General features: G+C 41.1%; 1 protein-coding gene across 12 annotated transcripts in view; it reads left to right on the top strand.

Moving 5' to 3' along the window:
• Window positions 1–20,097, top strand: part of CUX1 (cut like homeobox 1) — a 267,949-nt gene that overhangs the window by 86,432 nt on the left and 161,420 nt on the right. For all 12 annotated transcript variants that reach the window (XM_038165931.2, XM_038165921.2, XM_038165927.2 and 9 more), the window contains exon 3: window positions 19,577–19,624. In XM_038165931.2, the coding sequence (XP_038021859.1) occupies window positions 19,577–19,624 (48 nt within the window). The remainder of the gene's footprint in view (window positions 1–19,576; window positions 19,625–20,097) is intronic.

Raw genomic sequence — 20,097 nt, 5'->3', positions numbered from 1 at the left:
GGGTCTCCGGCTCTTGCTGAGGAAGCTGCTGCTTGCAGGGCTCCTGTGTGGGGATGCTGAACAAACCATACCCAGCCCCACAGTTGTGCCTAATAAACTGGAGCTGTTAGGCAGCCATACATTGTAAGAAAAAAGTGCACTGCATTTCCATCTCTTAATCCACTTGTCTTTTTTAGTACATGTGTGCACAAAATATTATTATAGCCCTTTTTAATAAATGGAATAATAGTAGACTTAGTGTTACATACAGCAGATTATCATCTTCCGTGATTGTGTGTGCACAGCTTGTGTTATCAGAAGATTAAATGAATCTTAAGGAGACTGCTTCACAGCAAGATTTGATTTTCCGCTGCAAGAAGGCTTGTTAAATTATTGAGCCATTGCAGTCGCACTGCAAACAGTCTTTGGCAGCACAGAAGCCAGACGGAAAAAAGTTTTGAACCAGCTTACCTGCCCTGTCAAATTGCGCACCTTGACTGAGTAGGAAGGGCCCTATCGCTTTTAACATATGGGCTGAATTAGGGGCAGATTAAACGCTTCCTCGTCAATTTAGTGCAGCGCCGGGGGTGCACAGCGGGCTGGGTGCCGGTGCCGGCCCCGCGCCTCGCTGCCTGCTCGCAGTGCTGCTCGCAGCTCCTCGCTGCTTCTTCGTCTCTTCCAGCAACCTTGGCACAAGGGACCATGAAAACTATCACCTTACGTAAATCCTCATAAGCTATTCATGTTACTAGACAACTTCGCTCATGCTATTTGATTCACAATCCTCTGCTCCTTTAGTTCTTTCACATATTAATGAGTTTGATCACTGCTCCATATAAATGAGGCATAATCTGAAGCTGTCAGACCTAAACTGTGTCTTGAACATACACTAAGTGAATTTATTCAAATTTCTCTTTAAAGCTAGGAATATTTATAATAAAACTTGTCAGAGCTTCAGTTAACAGTTTACAGTGGAAGTATTTTTGGTTGTGAAATACAAAAACAAGTCCAAAAATGACTTTGTGAGCTGATATTATTATATTTGTCTTGCATATGGAAAACTCGTGTTGTGATTTCAACAACAAATGAGAAAATTGTCAAAGTTCTATGAAAATTAATTAAGCTCAAACTTCTATGAAAATTAATTAAGCTTAAACTCCTATGAAAATTAATTAAGCTCAAATGAAAATATGTTAAAACACTCACAAATTTATACTAATGTGACTTGCAACAATTGCAATAAAAGAGCAACAGCCTCTGTTAGGAATGCTTTTAATTCTGGTTGTGCTGCTTCTGTCACAGACTGAAATTGGATATATATTGAAGTGAAAACAGCAGACTCATTTTTTTTTATCCTGTGATGTTCCCAGGGAAGTATGCTGCGTAAAAATGTCTCCTGGCTCTGTGAGCCGCAGACTCTCCCTATTTTCTGTTTGACTGCTATTCGGGTTAGTACCTCTTCCTCAGTCTGCATTTGTCTGTTCTCCCGTATCCTGTCTGACACAGGGCTGTGTCCTCACTGGGGCAGAGGCCAGCACAGAGGGAGCTTGAGTCTTGTCTGGGTTTTTCTTTGTGTTCCCCTAATAGAAATACGTAAAATTTAGGAATGTGCTTTATATGTTTGAGTGGAGGAAGCACAGAAATAAACAATATATAAAGATGACTTCTGAATTCCGAACTGCCAAGGCTGGCTGCAATAAGGAACTGTCAAAAGGAACAATAGTAGGAGCAAATATGTCTTTTTTTAGCTACTAGGATAATATTTTGGAACGGAATGAAGGCTATAGCTTATGAATCTCATTTCCCTCCTTAGCCGTATCAAATGCAGAAGGGGAGTATATATCACAAACGTGTGTTGCTGTGTGAATGAAGTTTAAACCAAAACGCGGAGTTAGGGAACTTGTACGAGGAGTTTCTGTTCAAAGCCCCTCGGGCTAGGCTTGGCCAGATGGCCTGGAGCATCCCTGAGCTCCTGCCTGCAGCCTAATGGCAAAGCTGATAGAGTTTAGCCCCCAGATTCAAAACATTATCTTACCCAGTCGAAAGCATTATCTTTGTCTAGTTCTGTGTCCAAGGCTAAACAGACCCTGGAAATGTAAGTTGAATCGAATGTGTGGAAGATTTCCTTAGCAGCCTTGATGTGAACAGGAAATTGATCCTCCAGCACAAACGTCCAGAGTGCCAAAAGCTCATTCTTCAGAAAGATAATCAGGCACAAAATGTTGCAAGTTAATCAGTTCTGTTTCAGTTTAGTATTTTCGGTCAGTTCAGTTTTAAATAAGCATTTAATTACTTCTTAAAGTACATTTGAAAGCCTTTGTGCTGGACCTCATAGATAATGATGCCTGAGATTTTTGTTTTTTTTATTGAAAAGTGAAACCAGATGCAGATTCACCATCCAAGTTTAGATTCTGGCTGGCTGAAAGCTATGGAAGATAGACTTTTTTTTTTTTAATCATTTTGGAAGTATTTCATGTACTGCACTAGGACTGGCTGTTGTGTTGTGGAAGGATGTTGATTCCACGCAATGTTTTAAGATGTTGGAACAAAATTCAAACATGTAAAGCAGCAGAATCAGATTGTTCTGTTCAATAATGAAGGAAAAAAGAGGATTTTTTTAGTTAATTTAATATTCACAAAGTTGTCAGTACCATATAACTCTATCAATTTCTACATGCATTGCGCATTTGTGCTATTTAAGCCTCCTTTCTTTCCTTTGGGACCGAATTCTTGTCCTGAGTGCGAAACCACGGTCCCTTTTTCAGTGAGAACCATCGTGGGAGTTGAGCAGCAGGCCTTGCCCTGCCGCTGCCGACTCGCCGCAGTGCCCAGTGTTCCCATGCTCAGGGCTCCCCGCGCTCCCCCCTGGCTTCACCCAGCCTGCCACTGCCCAGTCCCGCAGCGCTGCTGCTCGCCCTTCCTCTTCCTCCGAAGCAGCTCCGGAGAGGAGCTGCCTTTTCCAGCTTCTGCACCCTGCCCTTCAGAAGCCGCACTCATGCTGTAGTTTTTTGATCACAACATATTTTTTTTTCACTCGCTCAAGGTTCGTGCGGTGTTGACAAACGACTACTTGTGACGGCCATGTAAGAAATGCCTGTTTTAGATTTACTTGTTAAAGCAGCCCTATCTGCTGTCTTACTGCTTTCGTTTCGTGGGACAATCTGTTAAGGATCCTCCCTGAGGGGATGCAGAGGGAAAATCCTACTGTGCTTGTGATGCACTTAATCCACAGTTTGTCGATGTGCTGAAATAAATACAGCGTTCACCTTTCTGTTTGTGGATTCCTTTCAAATACAATTACAGTGTCACCTGTGGCATCCCGATTCATCAAGATCTGCACTAAGCACTTCTGAATCTTATTGACCACTTGTTTTAGAAGATGATAAATCCTTGTTCTCCCAGAGCAAATAGATTTAATAGACCAGATTTTTTTCTTTGATTTATGTTTGCCATGACCAGAAAGCAGGATTTCAGCATCCAGTCATCAGTGCTTCACAATTACAGAGTCTGAGGCGGGCAGTGTCTGTTTTGCTGCTGTATGACAAATGGGGTAAGATGGCCCGGTGACAGTACATGATGTGTTCATACAGAGCTAGAGCACTCGTTGCAGTGGTTATTTCAAGATTGAACTTTCTTGAAACCTTGCCTTGTATTTAGAGGATGCCTCTATAGATGTAAGCTCCTCAGCTTACTGGTTAGAAAATGAAAAGAGGCAAAAAAAAAAAAAAAGAAAAAAGAAAAAAGCCCCATGTATTAGATTTGAAAACAAAGAGGAGATGTTTGTAATCTATGTAGAATCTTTCAAAAAGTGAAGGTAGTGTGTACTGTGCAGGGCTTGGAGGATTACTGTGGACATTTGAAAATTATTTTCACCTTCCATTCTGTAACATAGATAAGGGCATAAAAAGCAATCCTAACTGCATTTCAAAAAGCCACAACAGCTGAAGTAATTAAAGAATGACATGTCAAATTGTGACTATATGGTAAAATTAGATAAACAGAACAGAATAACCCAAATCAGATTTTGGCTGATGGAATGCGAATGTGGTTACAAGTCTGTGTTTGTGTGTTGTCACAGTAAACAGTCATCTGAGTTGCAAGCATTAGTGATGCCGAGTGGCACTGCACTTCATGGATCATAAGCTGAAGTGGCTTGTGCAAGATGTTGTCCCCAACTGATGCCAACCCCTTTCCTCATCTGCTATCAGTCCATATGATTTGGAAGGAGTGCTGTACCCCATGGTATTTATGGGGTACCTGGGCCTATGCCTTATCTAACAATTTCATCATTAGTAGTTACAGCCATGGGATTAGAAGAGCACCAGAAATAGTTGTGTTTACTTAATGTTGTCAGTACATTAGAATGGGACTTGTCTAAATAATGAAATCCTAGAATAGAAACACATCACTTGAAAACCGTATGTCAATAGGGCTTTAACATTGTTTGAATATGAAGAGGATGTTACACAAAATAGAAAGATTCTGCCAACCTACAGATAGGAATTGGCATTTTTCAGAACAGATGTCATTGATAATTTATAGATGCCTTTAAAAATTAAACTTTATATAGAAGCCGGCTTCAAAATGGAGTGTTGTCAATGTTCTAAGTGCAGTAGGTACATTAAGCGAAAGCGTACACTTCACTCAAAGGTATTTAAATACTTCAGAAGTCAGTTGCAACCATGTCAACCAGGTCTGGTTGTGTTCAATATTAAAGGCTCATAGCAGTCTGCTGGATTACAGATAAAGTGGTTGTGCTCTCAGGAAGTGTTTGGAAAATAGTAATTCTTAGTTTTATTTCTTAGATTTCTGATTGAAACATGAAAATGAAATTGCTTCCTAGCAAAAAAGACACTTTTACGTTTAATAATATTAACTCAGCTTTCTCTTTCAGTAAGCTGTAGAGACATCATATTGTTGACTTCCTCACTTTAGAAACGGCTTCATGGAGCATTCACAAAACAGAAGGCATCTGCTCTCTGCTCACAGGACAACACCACAGAGCTAGGAAAATTACTGGAAATCTTTCTTGTGCTTTTGTGGAATTGGGCTGTCCCTTTTTTCCTTTATAAATTCATTTCTTATTAAATGAATCCACCTAAAACTAAAGAGGGGTTAATGCACTCTTTGGTAAGGAAGAAAAATAACAAAACGAAAAGTAAAACTGAGGTTCAGCCCAGGAAGATGGGAATTCTGAGATAATATTCAATGTGCCCAAAGGGACAATGCTGTCTCTTGTTGTTGCTGTCTATATTTAGATACCATGCTCATATGCAACTTAAAATACCTAGAATAGCAAGAAGAATTTTTTTTCCTTTCATTTGAAGTGGCACAGGGTAGAGTTGTTAATTTTGGCTTATCACAGCTGACACTTGAGTAGGGGGAAAAAAAAACAGTGGTTTGAAGCTCTAACTCTCTCCACATGTGCCCCTTGTGAAAAGCCCTCTTGACTCCTGTGAAACTTTCTTGGCTGACTTAAATTATATGCCCCTCATTTAGGAGAAGTTCACAGGTCGTTTAGTTGATTTAAAATCCATTGTTGTTTGTGCAGCTGATAAGGAGTAAAATAGCTATTAGTTAACAGTCTGATAGTTCAGAAAAAGGTTTTAATAAGTTTAGCTTCCTACTTCCATCAGCTGAAATTCTTCTGATTAGTTAATGGGAGCAGTATGATTTATACTTGAATACTCCAGTTTATATGGAAATGAGCAATTTTTTATTTCTGTTGCAGCATAATTCTTTGTGTTTCACCCAGTTATAGACAAGATGATTAAATATTTCTGTATGATGATCTGGTAAATATTTATGTTTTATGAACATATTACATACTTCAGTGTGCTGGTTTTTAATGGGTAACACTCAGGAGTGTCAGTTCGAGCTGTCAAAAGTATTGAGCAGAAAAATGGAAGAGAAATCGCTGCTGTCCTTCCCTAAGTTCTGTACTATTAAAAAGCACATGGAATATAGCTGAATTAAATCTTTTTGTCTTCTAATAGGAGCTAACAGTTGTTTATGCTTCCATTATCTGATAATAGCAATGAAATATTTCCTGGCTTTTATAATTATAACTTCAAGAGCAGCATCAAAAACAGCATGTTGGACACAGTTGTTTGCTTTGATGAATCCCTTGTACAAGTGAATTATCTCAATCCTCAGATCTGGAGGACTCTGCACGAGCTCCATCACTGCCACTGAGGGGGGTCATTTCACCCCAAAAAGCTGCTGGAGGTGGGCTGTGCTTAGGGGACTCCTGGGGAGGGCTGAGCAGGCCTGGCTGGGTGGAAGAGGCAGTCTGTCTTTCAAAAGCACAAAAGCCTGAGGCTGGTTTACATTCTGAAGTTGTATAGAAAGAAATGTCGGTTAGTGGTGGGAGGGGATGTGGCTTTGGGGTTGTTTACCAGCTCACTATACACAAGAATATGAATGCAGTTACAACAGTGTAAAGATGTTTGTTTCTTCTCCCATATGGGAATCACTATTTCAACTTGCAATTACATCCAGAGTGATGAAATTTCCTCATTTTAATGGCATTGGAATAAAATAGTACAGCTTTCTAATTAGAAAGTTAGTTGACTGCTTCTAGCCATCTAACTTACATGTGATGAGGCGAAGATGTTTTATATGTGTATGTTATAAAGGACGTGAGAGAGCAGGGCATACTATAAACTTTTTATTTACCAAGCTCCTTAAGTGAGGTGAGGTAATTACCAAGGATGACACGGGGACTTTGCGGGCAGTTAAGCGTTACAGCTGCGTGCTCACTAAAAATACATAGAACGGTCATTTTGATTTATGTGAATGTTTTAAGAGCCCAATTCTTGTACTAGTCACTGCCCGGCAAAAGGGCTGTAGAGTCAGGATTGCCTCTTTAGTCCCTGTATTATAGTCCAAGTCACTGAAGTTTTCACCGTGCAGGTGAGTGTTAGAGAAAGGAGAGCTTGGTACTGGGCCTGCCTCCAAGTCTGTGGGACTCTGGCTACTTTTAAGACATTTTCACATCAGCTTCTTCAGCAGTAGTGTTGAGCTTCAGAGCAGCAGTTCCCACTGCCTTCTTAAAAACAAACTTCCATGTGTTGGAACTTACTGTGGAGTCCATTTAACTTTTCTGTCTTCTCATATATGAATGGCTTACATAAGGCATAATCTCCCTAGCCCCTTGGGTGGGTTATCCGGTGTCAGTCTGTTTTCTAGCATTTAGACCTGCAAATATGCGGCTGTATTAGGTTGCTGGAAGTCTTTTTTATCGAATGAAGGAAAACAGATTTAAACGTGCATTTTTCTGAAGACTTAATAAGGTGAAAATTCAAAATCCATTTAAAAAATGAACTATTATGTCTTTTTATAAGCACGGACGATCAGGATTCACTAAGTAGAAGTTGTAAAGTCAGATGAGCTGCTGAATGACTATTGATACAGGTAAAACAAACAAAGGGGAGAGAAAGACAGTCCTCGATGTCGCTTGTCCCATTTGGCTTTTTGCGGTCTGAGGACAGTCTGCAGTGTTAGTCCCGCCTCAGCTGAAGAAAAAGATAACATTTAAAATACCAGTTTTGAACTTCATGGTATTAATAGGCAGCTGGGCAAGATAAAATCTCCTCTTTTCCTCTAACTCCCCTTGTCTCTGTTTGAAAGGCTGTGACATGGCTGCCTGGGGTTTTGGGCCTGCAGCTCATGGTGACCAGGCCATCCCCAGCTCCTGGTGATGGGGCTGTGCCCCCGTCGTCCTGCCCTGAGGTTTCAGAGCAGCTCATGGTCATTAGGACAATTAACCGGTGTGTGCTTTTGCACAGGAAGGGGCTGGTTGTGATTCTTGGCTTTAAATGACATTTAAAAGTGAGCCCCTGTGGCATTTAGAAGCGACAGAGCTACGTATCAGGACTGTTCCTTACTGATGTTCTTTCAGGCAGCTGTATGCCAGACAGAGGAGAGGTAGAAGTTCAGAACTTGAAGCAAAATGAGTAAGATACTGAAAATATGCAACATGAATATCATGGAGTTGAACAGCTCGGTAGAAATGTTTCAACTTCCCTGTGGAAGCCCAGTGAGCAGCCTTCAGTCAGGTGGTGTCACTGGGCCTACAGACACCACCAAAACCCCAAAGCGTTTAAAGTTACCTTTCTTTGTGTTCCTGTGACTCTGAAGGTGAGTGTCAGGGACTCTGCAGAATACTAGGCACTGTAAAATAAAACAATAATACCGTCCTGAATCTCTGAGAGAAAAGGATGTAGTTTTCTAACTGAGGCCCAGATCTTTCCCTGGGAAACATGTTTTGGATTTAGATGCTCTGCAATCTTATAAATAAAAGATGGTTTATATATGTGTGTGTGTATATATATGTATGGAGGTATGTGGGTGTGTATGTGTGTATATATATATATATATTCCTCTCTATATATATAAAGAAATTGAAGCAAGGCTACAGTAAATACAGTTGTGCCTATAAGCTAAACTGTCATTTATGATATTATTTTGTTATGCTTTTCCTGGGGGAGCCCAGGGCTGTGATTACCAATTCTGTGTTGGTATGAACAGGTCCCCAAAACAGTCAGAGGTTGTTGTTCTGTTTCTCATTCAGTTCTCTGATGTTGCACTTTGACAGTGTTATCTATTGGTTTGCTTTTTGGAAGGTTGTCATTCACTTTTTTTCACTGTGTATTTTTTGTGCATGTGTATATTTTTCTGTATAACACTTCAAAGGAAATTGTTTAATAAAGCAGTTTCTAAGTACATGTTTCTTCACATGGCTTCTCACTTGAGCTTGTCGAGATGATACCGTCTCCTCTGTCTGTCATACTCTCATATTATTCCATCCTGCATACAGAACTTAATATTTACTCCCAGTCTTTCAGCTAGTATACCCAGGTTTTGCTCCTTGGCTTAAGGAACTATAGTCTTAGCCATTTTGAGCCCTCAGTGGCACTTAACATCCCTTTTGAGGCGTGTTAGGAATATTTACCTTAAAGCCATTTGAACTTGTTATATCTTTTGTTTAGAATGCACAGAGCAGCTTCTGGATCCAGCTAAATGAAGGTTTCAGTACTTTATCACATACTATTATTTTCTACTTATAAGTTTAACCTTTGTGTAAAATTAACATATGTATAAAAGATGGTCATTGCAAGTAGTTAAAATACAATATTTTTCTGGATTTAAGGATTGTTGCAAGAATTGTTGGAATTCCTTTGTAAGTCCCTGTGTACATCAGTCAGTCAGTTTTGACCTCCCCTACGTTTTTTTTGAGTGCAGATTTCACTTCATTTGCCAGTTTGTGCTAGACTTCTCGTGACACTTGGTGGTAATTGATATTTCAGGTAAGCTGTAATGGAAGACATCTGCTGTCTGGTGAGGTGCATGGCTTCAGTAGTAGCAGTGTAAATGAAAATGTAAACTTCACAGCATCTCATTTTGTTTCACTCATCTATATAGATGTATTTCTGAGAAGCACAAGTTGTTAACAAAGTTAAGTTTTACTGAAGTGTATCTTAATTCCAATATTTTTGTACTTAGTTTTTACAGTCTTGTAAAGAGTGGGAAAATGCTTTAGAGAAAAGTATTTGACAGTTTGTCTAATTTAGCAGTATTACAGATCAAGGAAGTTTGCCACTAGGATAGGAATAAGGTAAAAAGTTTGAAGCTTAGGTTAAAATGATTGTAGATAACTCGATCTGCAGTTGCCATATATAGTCATACAAGAAAAAGTCTGCACAAATCCTCCAGACGTTTATGGACTTCTCTGATTCATCTGTCAGAGCCAAACAGCTCCAGCCAAGAGATAGGGAATTTGTTAAACTGCATTAAGTTCCTAAATTGCTGTAGCCCAAAGGAGCAATTCTGCCTTTTTAAGGGGGAAGAGTAGGAGGGAGTAGGCAGGGAGGATAGTGCATTATGAAGTCTACTTTTGGTAAGAGGTTCAAGAAGATGAGTAACATTCTAGAGCTCTTGAGGAAAGAAAAAAAAAAGCCACACAAAAAAAAACTTGAATTAATTTCCGTTGCTATCATCAAAAGCTGTCTTTCTAAATTTAGCAGTCTCCTATAGACGCTCAGCTTATGCTAGCAACAGTGAAACTATTTTTCCTTAAGTGCAATTTGTCACCTCCCCCTTCTAAGTTAGTAGAAGATAAGCTTGTATTAATTCTGTTGATTTATTATTACACAAGTATGTCTCATTTTAATCTGCTATTGAGTTCATTGTGATTCAGCACTAGGCTTGCATGCCTTCAGTGATGGAAAAAAAAGTGCACAGGAATGGCAGACTGAGCTTGCTCTGTCTTTCTGTCTCTTCTCCTGTTTTTTTAATTTTCTTTCTGGTCTTTTTATCCCCCCAATATACTGGAACGGTTCACAGTTCAGCATATGAATTTGGGAATTGGTCCCAGCTGAGACTATATATAACAGTTGTGAGGAGATGCTGTTGTTCCAAAGTGCTTTATGTGTTTTGTTTTGTTTTTATTTTTTATTTTACTTCTTAAGTTCAACTAACAGGCAGTAAACATACTGAATAAGCCTGTAGTGAGATTTTACTTTCTCCCATCCCGATGATTCATTTATATCTACTGTGCACTACCGAAGCATAGGCATTATAGGCAGTGTGTTTCAGCAGGAATTTTGCTGAGAAGCATACTGGTAGCAAAAGTTTGTTTTCTCTGAATTGCTTCATTTATGGGAGCAACATGAAAAGATCTGTGCTTTTTTTTTCTGATTTAGGTCAGGAGGATGACAGTTATATTAATTTTGAGGTGTTTGTACCAGATATGCTAAACGTAATAAATCCTTTGGGCCCATATACAGTGCTTTTGAGGTTGTCATTTTTTTCTTTTCTTTGAATTTTTCATCTTTGTGGGGCTCTGAAGTTATGACTTCAGCTGTTTTTGAAAGTGCTGCCTGCTGAAGGCATGGTGGCCTGTGAACAGCAGCAGCAGGCAACTGGCCAGTGGCTCCCTATATAGAAGAGGTCACAAAGACAGCGAGGATGATGCTTGTGGGAGTTTTAGCAAATGTAGGACGTGGATTTGCAGGACAGCTGGCTTTTCACTCAGACCCTCGTGAAACAACTTGTTTTCTATAGGAGCAACTGGCTGTTGAATAAAATGGTCAGAATCAAGATTAAGCAAGCAAATCTTATAAACAGATTATTAGGGGATTGCTTAGTATTGGATTGTCTTGCATTGGAATCATAGAAGAAGGGTGACTGTAACGATATAAATCAGTAAATACACCTGTGTTCTTACACGCAGGTATGTCAGAATACGATTAATAATGTGCTCTGTGTGCAGCTAGGTTTTTAACATGTATTTGAAAGATAAGCAGAGAAAAAGGTTTTGCAGTATCTGATGCCCCATAGCCTGCCCCCTAGTTCGCATGTAGTGGGTAAGGATCTGTAAGGATAAAATCTGATTCCATATTTTAATATTTAGCACAGAATTGCTCTTCTTTCAAACTTAACCCGACTATAAAGTAAGATACTTGTATTTTGGAAATCTTTCCAATCTACCTGAGCAAGCTTTAAAACATGGAATGTTTTTTTAGTATCCTCACTTTCCCTAAATAGAAAATGTGTGTCGAAATGCCTGGTTTCTCAATAGCCCTGCCTCTCTTCTCCGTGAGACTGAGGAGAAACCCCAGGCTGGTGGGCGAAGCACTGCCACGCAGCACCCAGGTCTCTGGTTTCTTCTGCCGGCAGGAGCGACTGAGCGCTCAGGTAGGGTGCACAAGGATTCAGACACAGCTCTGCTTGTGGTGGAGGGAATATGGAAAATTGCAGGTGCAATTATGGTTTCACATTAAATATTCGCCTTTTTACATCCACCATGTGAAGCATTAGTCCGTGTTTGAACTGGTGTTGTTAATTGGACCACAGTGCTTAGATGCCTTTTCTGCAGACTCATGGCCCATGTCATTAGCTTCTCATTAGACACGTTAATTTTTTAAGACTCATAATAATTACCTTTTTTCAGAAGTTCCCCATTTTACACTGAAGAGAAGCCTCTGTTCTGCAGGCTGTAATTCTGAATAATCAGGGCAGCATTGTGAACTCTTCGGCTATAGACTTTCAAAGTGGAAATGAGACTGCTGGAGTGGATGGAGAAGGATTTAATGCAGGATGTGCTCTGGGAGGAGCGTTAAGGATGTTTTTTACAGGAAGCCTCAGCTGCAAAGGAAGAGAGCTTGTGGAATGATGTGTAGGTTTGGAGGGACAGAGTGGTTGTGATTAAGATTGGGCAAACGCAGGTGAGGCTGCTTATGGGGATGCACACAAAGTAGTCAGTTGGCTTGCGGTTTTATTAGCCAGGCGTAGACAGCTAAAAAAATAATAATCTGCAGGCACTTAGCAAAGCTCGGAACCAAGTAATTATCTTCTGCATAGGCAGAGATACTGGCCTGAGCCCGAAGAACGGAGGCTCCTGGGTTTCGCTGACACGTGGTTATCCTGCTGGCAGGAGCAGCGCGCTTCAAAGATTCTGAAATATTTATTTGGCTAATCAAATTGTGTTTCATTACGCACAATAAGTAGTTCTGCTGACCTGGGATGGTAGGGACATGCGGTTATTCCCATGACAAGGGTCTGGCAGGGTATGTTTGGTATCGCCTGCAACCTTCAGCAGGGACTATGGGGCTTAACAAGAAAGCAGGACAGACTGTTAGCAGGAGGAAAATCTTCCCAGGGCTATTAGCCAATATGCAGCTTTCTGACTTTGTAAGTTTGTTAAAAATGGTGGTGGATTTTCTGCACTTATTGGTGACCTATGAAATAAGCCATCCATTTTTTTCTCCACTGTAATTTTAGCGATCAGGCTTTCATTTGCTTAGAATTAGCTCTTTCCAGAGCTCTTCTACCTCAATCTTTTTTGTTTGAATGATTTTTTTTGTTTCCTAGCAACTCCAGTTTTTAAGTTCTGAATTGTTTCTGTTCAATGTCTTTTCTAGCCAATGTTAACTTACTGGTTTATAAATGACGGCAAGGTTTCAACATGATTCTGAAATGCATAGTTCTCTACATTCGTTTGTAAAGTTAGTCTAAAAAATCTTTTTTACATTATATATAGCATATGTGGTGTGTATATATATACATAGACACATATATACGGGTGCAACAGCTCTTCTTTTGCACAGTTGATTCTTTAAACAGTTGTGAAGGTAACCAGTCTGTTTATACGTTGCTGCATAGGCACAGAGTAAACTTGTTAGCTTTATGTTTATTTTAGCTTGGAAGAAGCCATAAGAAGATTCCATTAAGATTTGCTCAAGTGAGTAGTGCCATTGAAAGCACCGTGCCAGTCCCAGACCAGAGGAAGCGCGGCGAGTAGACACCTTCACAGATGCTTCATTTTTCTCTTGCCTGGGAAGAGCAGGCTTTGACTCCTCGCCAGCAAAAGGGACCGCAGGAGCAGCCCCAAAACGCTTGCTCGCCTTGGGTTATTAGGGCCCATGTGGCCTGCAGAGTTTGGTGGGAATTAGGGTATTTCCACAAATAGTCTGAGACTTCTCTGTATGGCAGCTGTCGAGGCTCGCTTCTTTCGGGGATTGTCATGTGGCAGAGGTCTGAGGTGGTTAAATAGCAAAAATTCTCTCTCTTTTTAGGGAGTCTCTTTTAGTTTTAATTCTGTAGACTGGTTATGCCCTGCTTCGTAACCTTTCTGAAGTGCGAGCTTCTCCCCCTGAATTACAATGCGTGTTTTTTTGCTTAATTTTCTACTTTCAGCTAGAAGCCTGCTCTCACTAAATCAGCCTTTTGCAAATGGAATATTTTTTCACTTCTTGCTGGGTGGGTCCATACACTGAAAAATAGGTCAAGAACAGTAATCTAAATCTACTGCTAATAAATAATTAAAGCTAATGGAATTTGCACAAGATCTGTGAGCTAAAATATTTCAGAATACTGTGGTGTACATTTGGCTACTGTAAATCAGGATTTTTTATTTATCACTGTGCTCGGTTGAAACACATCTATAAATGTAACTTGAAATAATTTTTTTTGTACAGGGAAAATACTGGCATGTTAGTATATTAAAATAACTGAAAAGTCATAGAAAATTGATAACATCGTGATTCATTCTTTAACGATCAGATTTCAAGTAAATACTTCAGCAGCCTTAAGCAATAAGAGGTTTTATATCTCATTAAATCATAGTGTAAATTGAGCAATAAATTGTTTGCTCATATGATTTAATTTGCCTTATATTTTAGGAATTAAGTAAGTCATCTATGCTACTGCATAATACCTGTTTGGACAACTATCTGGGTCTTCAGTTTCATACCTTTCAGAGCAAAGCTAAGTGGAGCCTGCTGAAACTAATTACAGATAACGACTTCTGTGTTTCCCTTAGTACACCTCCAAACGTGTGCCCAGGATCTCTGAAGAAGAAATCATAAATTTGGTATTGCTTCATAATTGTGGGTGCAGAGAAATAAATATTTAACCATGGGTAGGTGAACATCTCCCTGAGAGACTGCAGCTTGAGCACTGGTTTACCCATAGCAGGGCAAAGCTTATGTACACGTTGGCTCTCTCTAATTAACCAGCAAAACTGATTGCTAGTAATTATAGTTGACTTGCTGATTCCTGTGTTTCACAGTGACAAGTTGTCCTGTAAGTATGTTACAACCAAACATCTCAGAAGTCGATGCCAAGGTTCTTCCCAAATCCTTCCTGCTCGGCGGCTTTTTGCCTCTCCCCCTTTCAGCTCCATTTACACGAGAGCGATGCTCAGCGACGTTACTGAGATGATTGCTGCGTGGACAAAGTATAGGGAGTCCTGTCTGTGGGGGTACCCTGATAAACACCCCCTGGTCTCCAGAAATGAGTACGAGCTGAGCCAGCAGGCTGCTCGGAGGAAGAGGGGCTCCAGCCGGCTGGCAGGCTGGGACTTGAGAGCTCCTTTTGGGGCCGTGCCCGTCCTTCTTTTCGTGTGGACTGAGCTAACAAATAAATACCTTCCCACGCAGCAAATCCGTCCCGCTTCTGTTCTGGGTGCTGGAGGTTGTTTCCCTCTCCGCAGGCTCTCACACGAACGCGGAGCCTCGCCAGCCTGAGCGCGGGGCGCTCGTTAGTTCCTCCGTACGTGTGGGCTAACGAGGGAGGGAACGCGGAAGGGCAGGGTGGCAGGAAAGCCGGAGCATCTCGCCGGTGATAAGGCGGCTCAGAAATAGATAGTGACAGCTGAACTAATGATGTCACCGATGCTGATACAAGTGGGCTGCTTCTCATTATGATTCCTCTGCCAGACACGGTGACATTCGCCAGCCAATGCGTGTCTCAAGTAGACAATATATAGAACAAATCATAGGAAGGGTGGCACAGGAGGGACAGGAAAGAACATTTGCCCATTTTTTTGTTTTGTTTTCTATTACACGAGTGCAATACTTCTGCAGGTGATAAAGGTGTACAGGTCAAGCTTAACTCACTGGACCACTTTATCAACCCAGGGTTGTAGGTCTCTTGTTGTGACATTTAGAGATAAGCATTTTGGAAGTAAATGAGATCGAGCAGTCAGAGAGGAGATCGGGAGTCGCTGTACAGCTCCAGACCTCAACTGAATTACCAATACAGTGTTGGTAGGCTGACCAGTGATATGTCCTTTGTACTGCACGCAGTGTATTAAGATAGGGATAGATAAATAATGTAATTTACTTGTCAGAAAGATGCATTTGTCGCCCAGCTTTTTACCATAGATTTATTCTTGGCTTATTTTCCATAGAGTTATTTTTAATGTGAGTGGAAAGGGAGTTAAAAATTATTTGGATTCAGATTTCATTGTGTAGCCATTTGATCAAAATATAAACTAGTTGTTTATACTCCTGTAAAGAGGAAAATGCTATATTAGCTTTCAGCTATCAGATTTGATTCAGATAATGATACAGCATCCTAATTCATAGTCTCTACTTCAGCTATTGAGTTTGGCTGTGATAGAGCCTTTTTCAGAAAACTGCTCCATCCCGATAAATCATCCAGAGAGAGACGGAGCACGTTTAGATGGCATGGAAAAATAGGCTAATAATGTGATTTTATAGGAGTGCTCGAATATTTCAATGCATTTGCACTGATAAATTGTCATTTGTTTTAATGTTCAATTGCATGTACTCTTTTTAGCTGTTCTGCTTGATCGCAGTGATTTGCTAGCTGTACGCGAGTGCAGGAGTTGGTTGCTTTTCCTGTTTTGATCAAAACCCAGGCAGTAAAGGCCACCACACTTTAAACAGATAATAAATCATACAGTGTCCTTGCTAACCAATGCTGCACATTCCCCCGGGTCCAAACCAAATGTCCTTCTTTCTGTTCAGTTTAGTGCAAAGAAGGTAAAAATTCTATTTGATGTTAATGCAGGCTTCTGAGACAAAGTCTGATGAGGAATTTTTCCAAACTGCCAAAAATAAATCTCACCGGCAGAGCTTTAGCTGGTGACTTGAGGCATATGTAATCCCGACTTCTGTGTGTTTATTTTCACTTCCTTTTTGTTGTGAACTGTTGAAAGTTTTGATGCTGGTTAGCCAAGGAAGGAATTACAGAAGTAGCCTGAAAGCATTTTCGAGGGGGGGAGGGGGCGGAATGGGGAGGATAAGGAGAAAACCAAAACTGGTGTGAGGAAGGGGTGTCCTCCCTTTGTTACACTGCCTGCCATTTACCCGCTTGCCTGCATGGCACGTTTGGTTGCATTTAAAACACTGGAGCAAATTCCTTCTGGTTCCTTCCCTTAGCCTGTCTGCTCGGGGCAGATAATGGAGAGGGGATGTTCTCTCTGCATTGTTCAGCTGCAGCAGATCTCAAGTTATTGCTAAGATTTCGAGTTGTGAAAGCATTTTGTGCTGTTAACGTGTGCTGTACTGATCAGCGTGTCCCACCACTGCCCAGGATTGATTCCTGCTGTACAAGCGATTGCTTGCCTGCGAGACTGAATCACTTGGAGCTGCCTTCGCCTCTGTCACGAAATGTTTTTAAAACAGTTTTACCAACAACAGAAGCTGCTGCCTACGTTTTCCATAGCATAAGCCGTTTTCCCATTATGCCTACGTTTCCAAGCATAATGTTTTGCCATTATGGCATGAATTTTGCTCAGTAATGTTTTGATTGCTGAGATGAGCGTTTAGCATCCTGAATTTGCTAAGTGAAGGATGTTTGGGAATCAGATTTTGTTCTTGATGGCTTTTCCCCCCTTTTATCAGCTTGGCCAGCTGTTTCTTTGGCTTTGAGATGCTCCTCATATTTCCCCTCCTTTTCCTGCTTCTCTCTCTGTTCTGTCCTCCATAGCCAACGAACAACAACATCGCTCGTTATCAGAAGTGAATAGGACGGCAAAGTCCGGACATGGTTTATGATCATGAAATAAAAAGTTCTGCACGTTCAGAAGTTAGTGCATGTCAGACACAAGACACACAGTTCGATAGCAGGCTCTGCTAGGGCTCACCATGCACACAGAGGAGCAGTGCTTACATCTTCTGCCTCCACAACCAGCCGTGGTTTGTTTTCCTGAATGTCACTGCAGCACTGTGTCATCTGTGAAAGTATCTCAGGTGATTTCTGATGCTGAGGCAGTGGGGATAACGTTCAACGCTTACGAGCTGTGCAAGCACGAGGCTTGGGGCTGGTGTTGAATTAGGTCTCCTATATTTCTGCTTTCAGCTTTGACATCAGTTTGCTGGCTGGCGCCAAACCAGTCAGTAAATTCAGAGGCGATACGAGGAACCGGGAGCCTTAAACCCGATGATTTCCAATGAACTGAGTTTTTTATTTCATGAAATGTTGCTTTGCCTGAATGGTGTAATTTTCCCTGATTTTATGAAGTTTAAAAGGATGCCAGTGTCCTGATTGTAAGTCTTAGGTCTCAGTTTACAATTTCACTGGGCATTAAAGCCTGGCACGCCAGATTTTGGCCCTGAATGCAGGCATTTATTTTGCCATTGATGTTTTTGTTTTTTTCTTCAATGTCATCATCATCATGTTATGAGGAAAATACGCTATAAAATGTGCAAAGCCTTCTGGGCTCCCAGCGTAGCCAGGAAGTGGGAAAAGCTGCTCAACCTGCCAGCTTGCTCTGGTAGACGCATAATTTATCTACAGTCATGGTACACAAGGACATTATCTACCCTTTTTCTGTCCAAAAATAGGCGACAGAAAAGATCAGGAAACGTTTAGGTGACTCGGACTAAGAAGAGCGGCATTGTTTGGTTTGGTACGGAAGAATGAGCTTATAAAGCTGTGACATTACCCTCATCGTGGTGGGGATTAGCCGTACGGTGTGCAGGAACCGTGGAAGAAGTGTAATTTGGCTGATCATTTCTCTTTGATAGTTCCATTGGCATTTGGCCCCCGGAGCCATTTCTCAGGGAGAACTCCCGATTCTCCAGCTCCCTCTGTGACCTGTCATTAAAATTACAAAACTCACTCAAAAGCCTTTTTTTTTCCTTCAGCAAAACAGATTAAACCCAGGGCTATGAGGGTATTTTGGTGTGTGGTTTAATGCCCAAACTGTTGCGTGACTCAGGACGTAAAAGCACGCATGTCGTTGCCCTGGAAGAATTTCCCAACTTTCTGTGCTGACCCTCTTTTCTGAAATGCCCAAGGCTTCAATCGGCACTTTTAATACAGAGAGAAAATACTTCAAAGATGTCTTTATGACCCTATTGCGTGAGCTTCAGTGTAGCTACAGGGCTATGGGAAGCAAGGAAGGTTTCACGGCTACATCAGCAGCTCGTGACTGCCCGGTTGTGTTCTTGGGGCATCACGGGGCTGGGCCGGAGGCCCCTGCTCTCACCTGGCCCTTGGCAGGGCACAGCCCTGGGCAGCTGGGCCTCTAAACCCTCCAAGGCTGGGAAATCCAGCCCCATCTGGGGTTTCTAAGTCCCAGCTGGGAATTTGTAAGTTAATTAGGCCTACATTGGTTTAAAAGCAGAGCCACTGAGAATTTTATAGAAGATAGATATATACCATTGTCCTAAACTACCTCGGTTGGTAAGTCAAACTACGCTATGAACTATTAGGGTGGTTCAGTGGACAATATTTTGATGAATTTAGTAGAGTGAAGTGTGCTGTAATTCTGGAAAAAGAAATTTTTAGTTATAAAGAAACCAACAGATAATGCTCCCATCTTCAGTATGGCTGTCTCCAGTTCCTCAGTGACTGAAGTCATAGCACTCATCAGAAAATAATAAATAAAATAGTCTTTTTACAAAATGACAAAACTCTTAGCTGGACTGATGGTCCAGAGTCATCTTCCTTTATGCCTGGCTTCCATTTGTGGAAATTTCTTCAGCATAAGTTCAGAGGTGTAGCTGCTGTTTGGGAAGATAGAGGCATTTACTTCTAATCGTATTAGTGTTTCAGCTGAATTAGGAGCTGAAGGCGTTTCGTGCCTACCTACCATCACTACAGTTTTCAGTTTTGTTAATTAATTCTATTTGCAACAGGTACAGGTGTATGTCAAACTGGAAATTCAGACTTGTTCAAAAGGAATTCTGGATTTACATTTACTTAAAGCAGAGCTCCCATAAGATGCAGCCGAGTCTTATGCAGTACTTCAGATCTGAAAACAGGGTTGGGAAGAACTTGACGACGACACAGCCTTTCACACTTTCTAATGAAACATTTTGCTTCTGTCTTCTAGGACCTTCGCAAACAGGTAGCTCCATTACTGAAGAGTTTCCAAGGAGAGGTAAGAGCTTCAGCTTCTCTTGATGCTTTTGATCTTGCTTCATGTGAGCAGCGTGCCCGCAGTCTCCCAGTGTGGCTGGGTGGAGATGGAACCTGTGAGCAGGGAGCATTGCAGGGGTTCGGCCTTTCTGCATTCGGCCATATGCTGGATGTATTTGTGATATGCTGTGTTTGTGCTGGACAAGCTCAGCTAGCCAAATCACTTTGCATTTGGCATACCTGAGCGTAAACTTGCTGTTGCTGTGACTCAGGTGGCACACACTAACTTGGTATGCCTCAGTGACTCGGCAGTTCAAATGCTTAATGAATGCAATGTAATGCGTGTATACAAAAACAGGAAGATGTTAAAATAGTTGTACTGTAAACCCTTAATCTGTAAAAGACTGTATTCTAGAGGACTTGTTGGAAAACCTTAAGTTAGCAGGTGTTTGTTGGAAAACCAACAGAAAGTGTTCACAGCTCTGGGGCTGGCTC

This window comes from Anas platyrhynchos, chromosome 20 (genome assembly GCF_047663525.1).
Source record: "Anas platyrhynchos isolate ZD024472 breed Pekin duck chromosome 20, IASCAAS_PekinDuck_T2T, whole genome shotgun sequence".
Lineage (NCBI taxonomy): Eukaryota > Metazoa > Chordata > Aves > Anseriformes > Anatidae > Anas > Anas platyrhynchos.
This window is presented reverse-complemented; position numbering and strand designations above follow the sequence as displayed.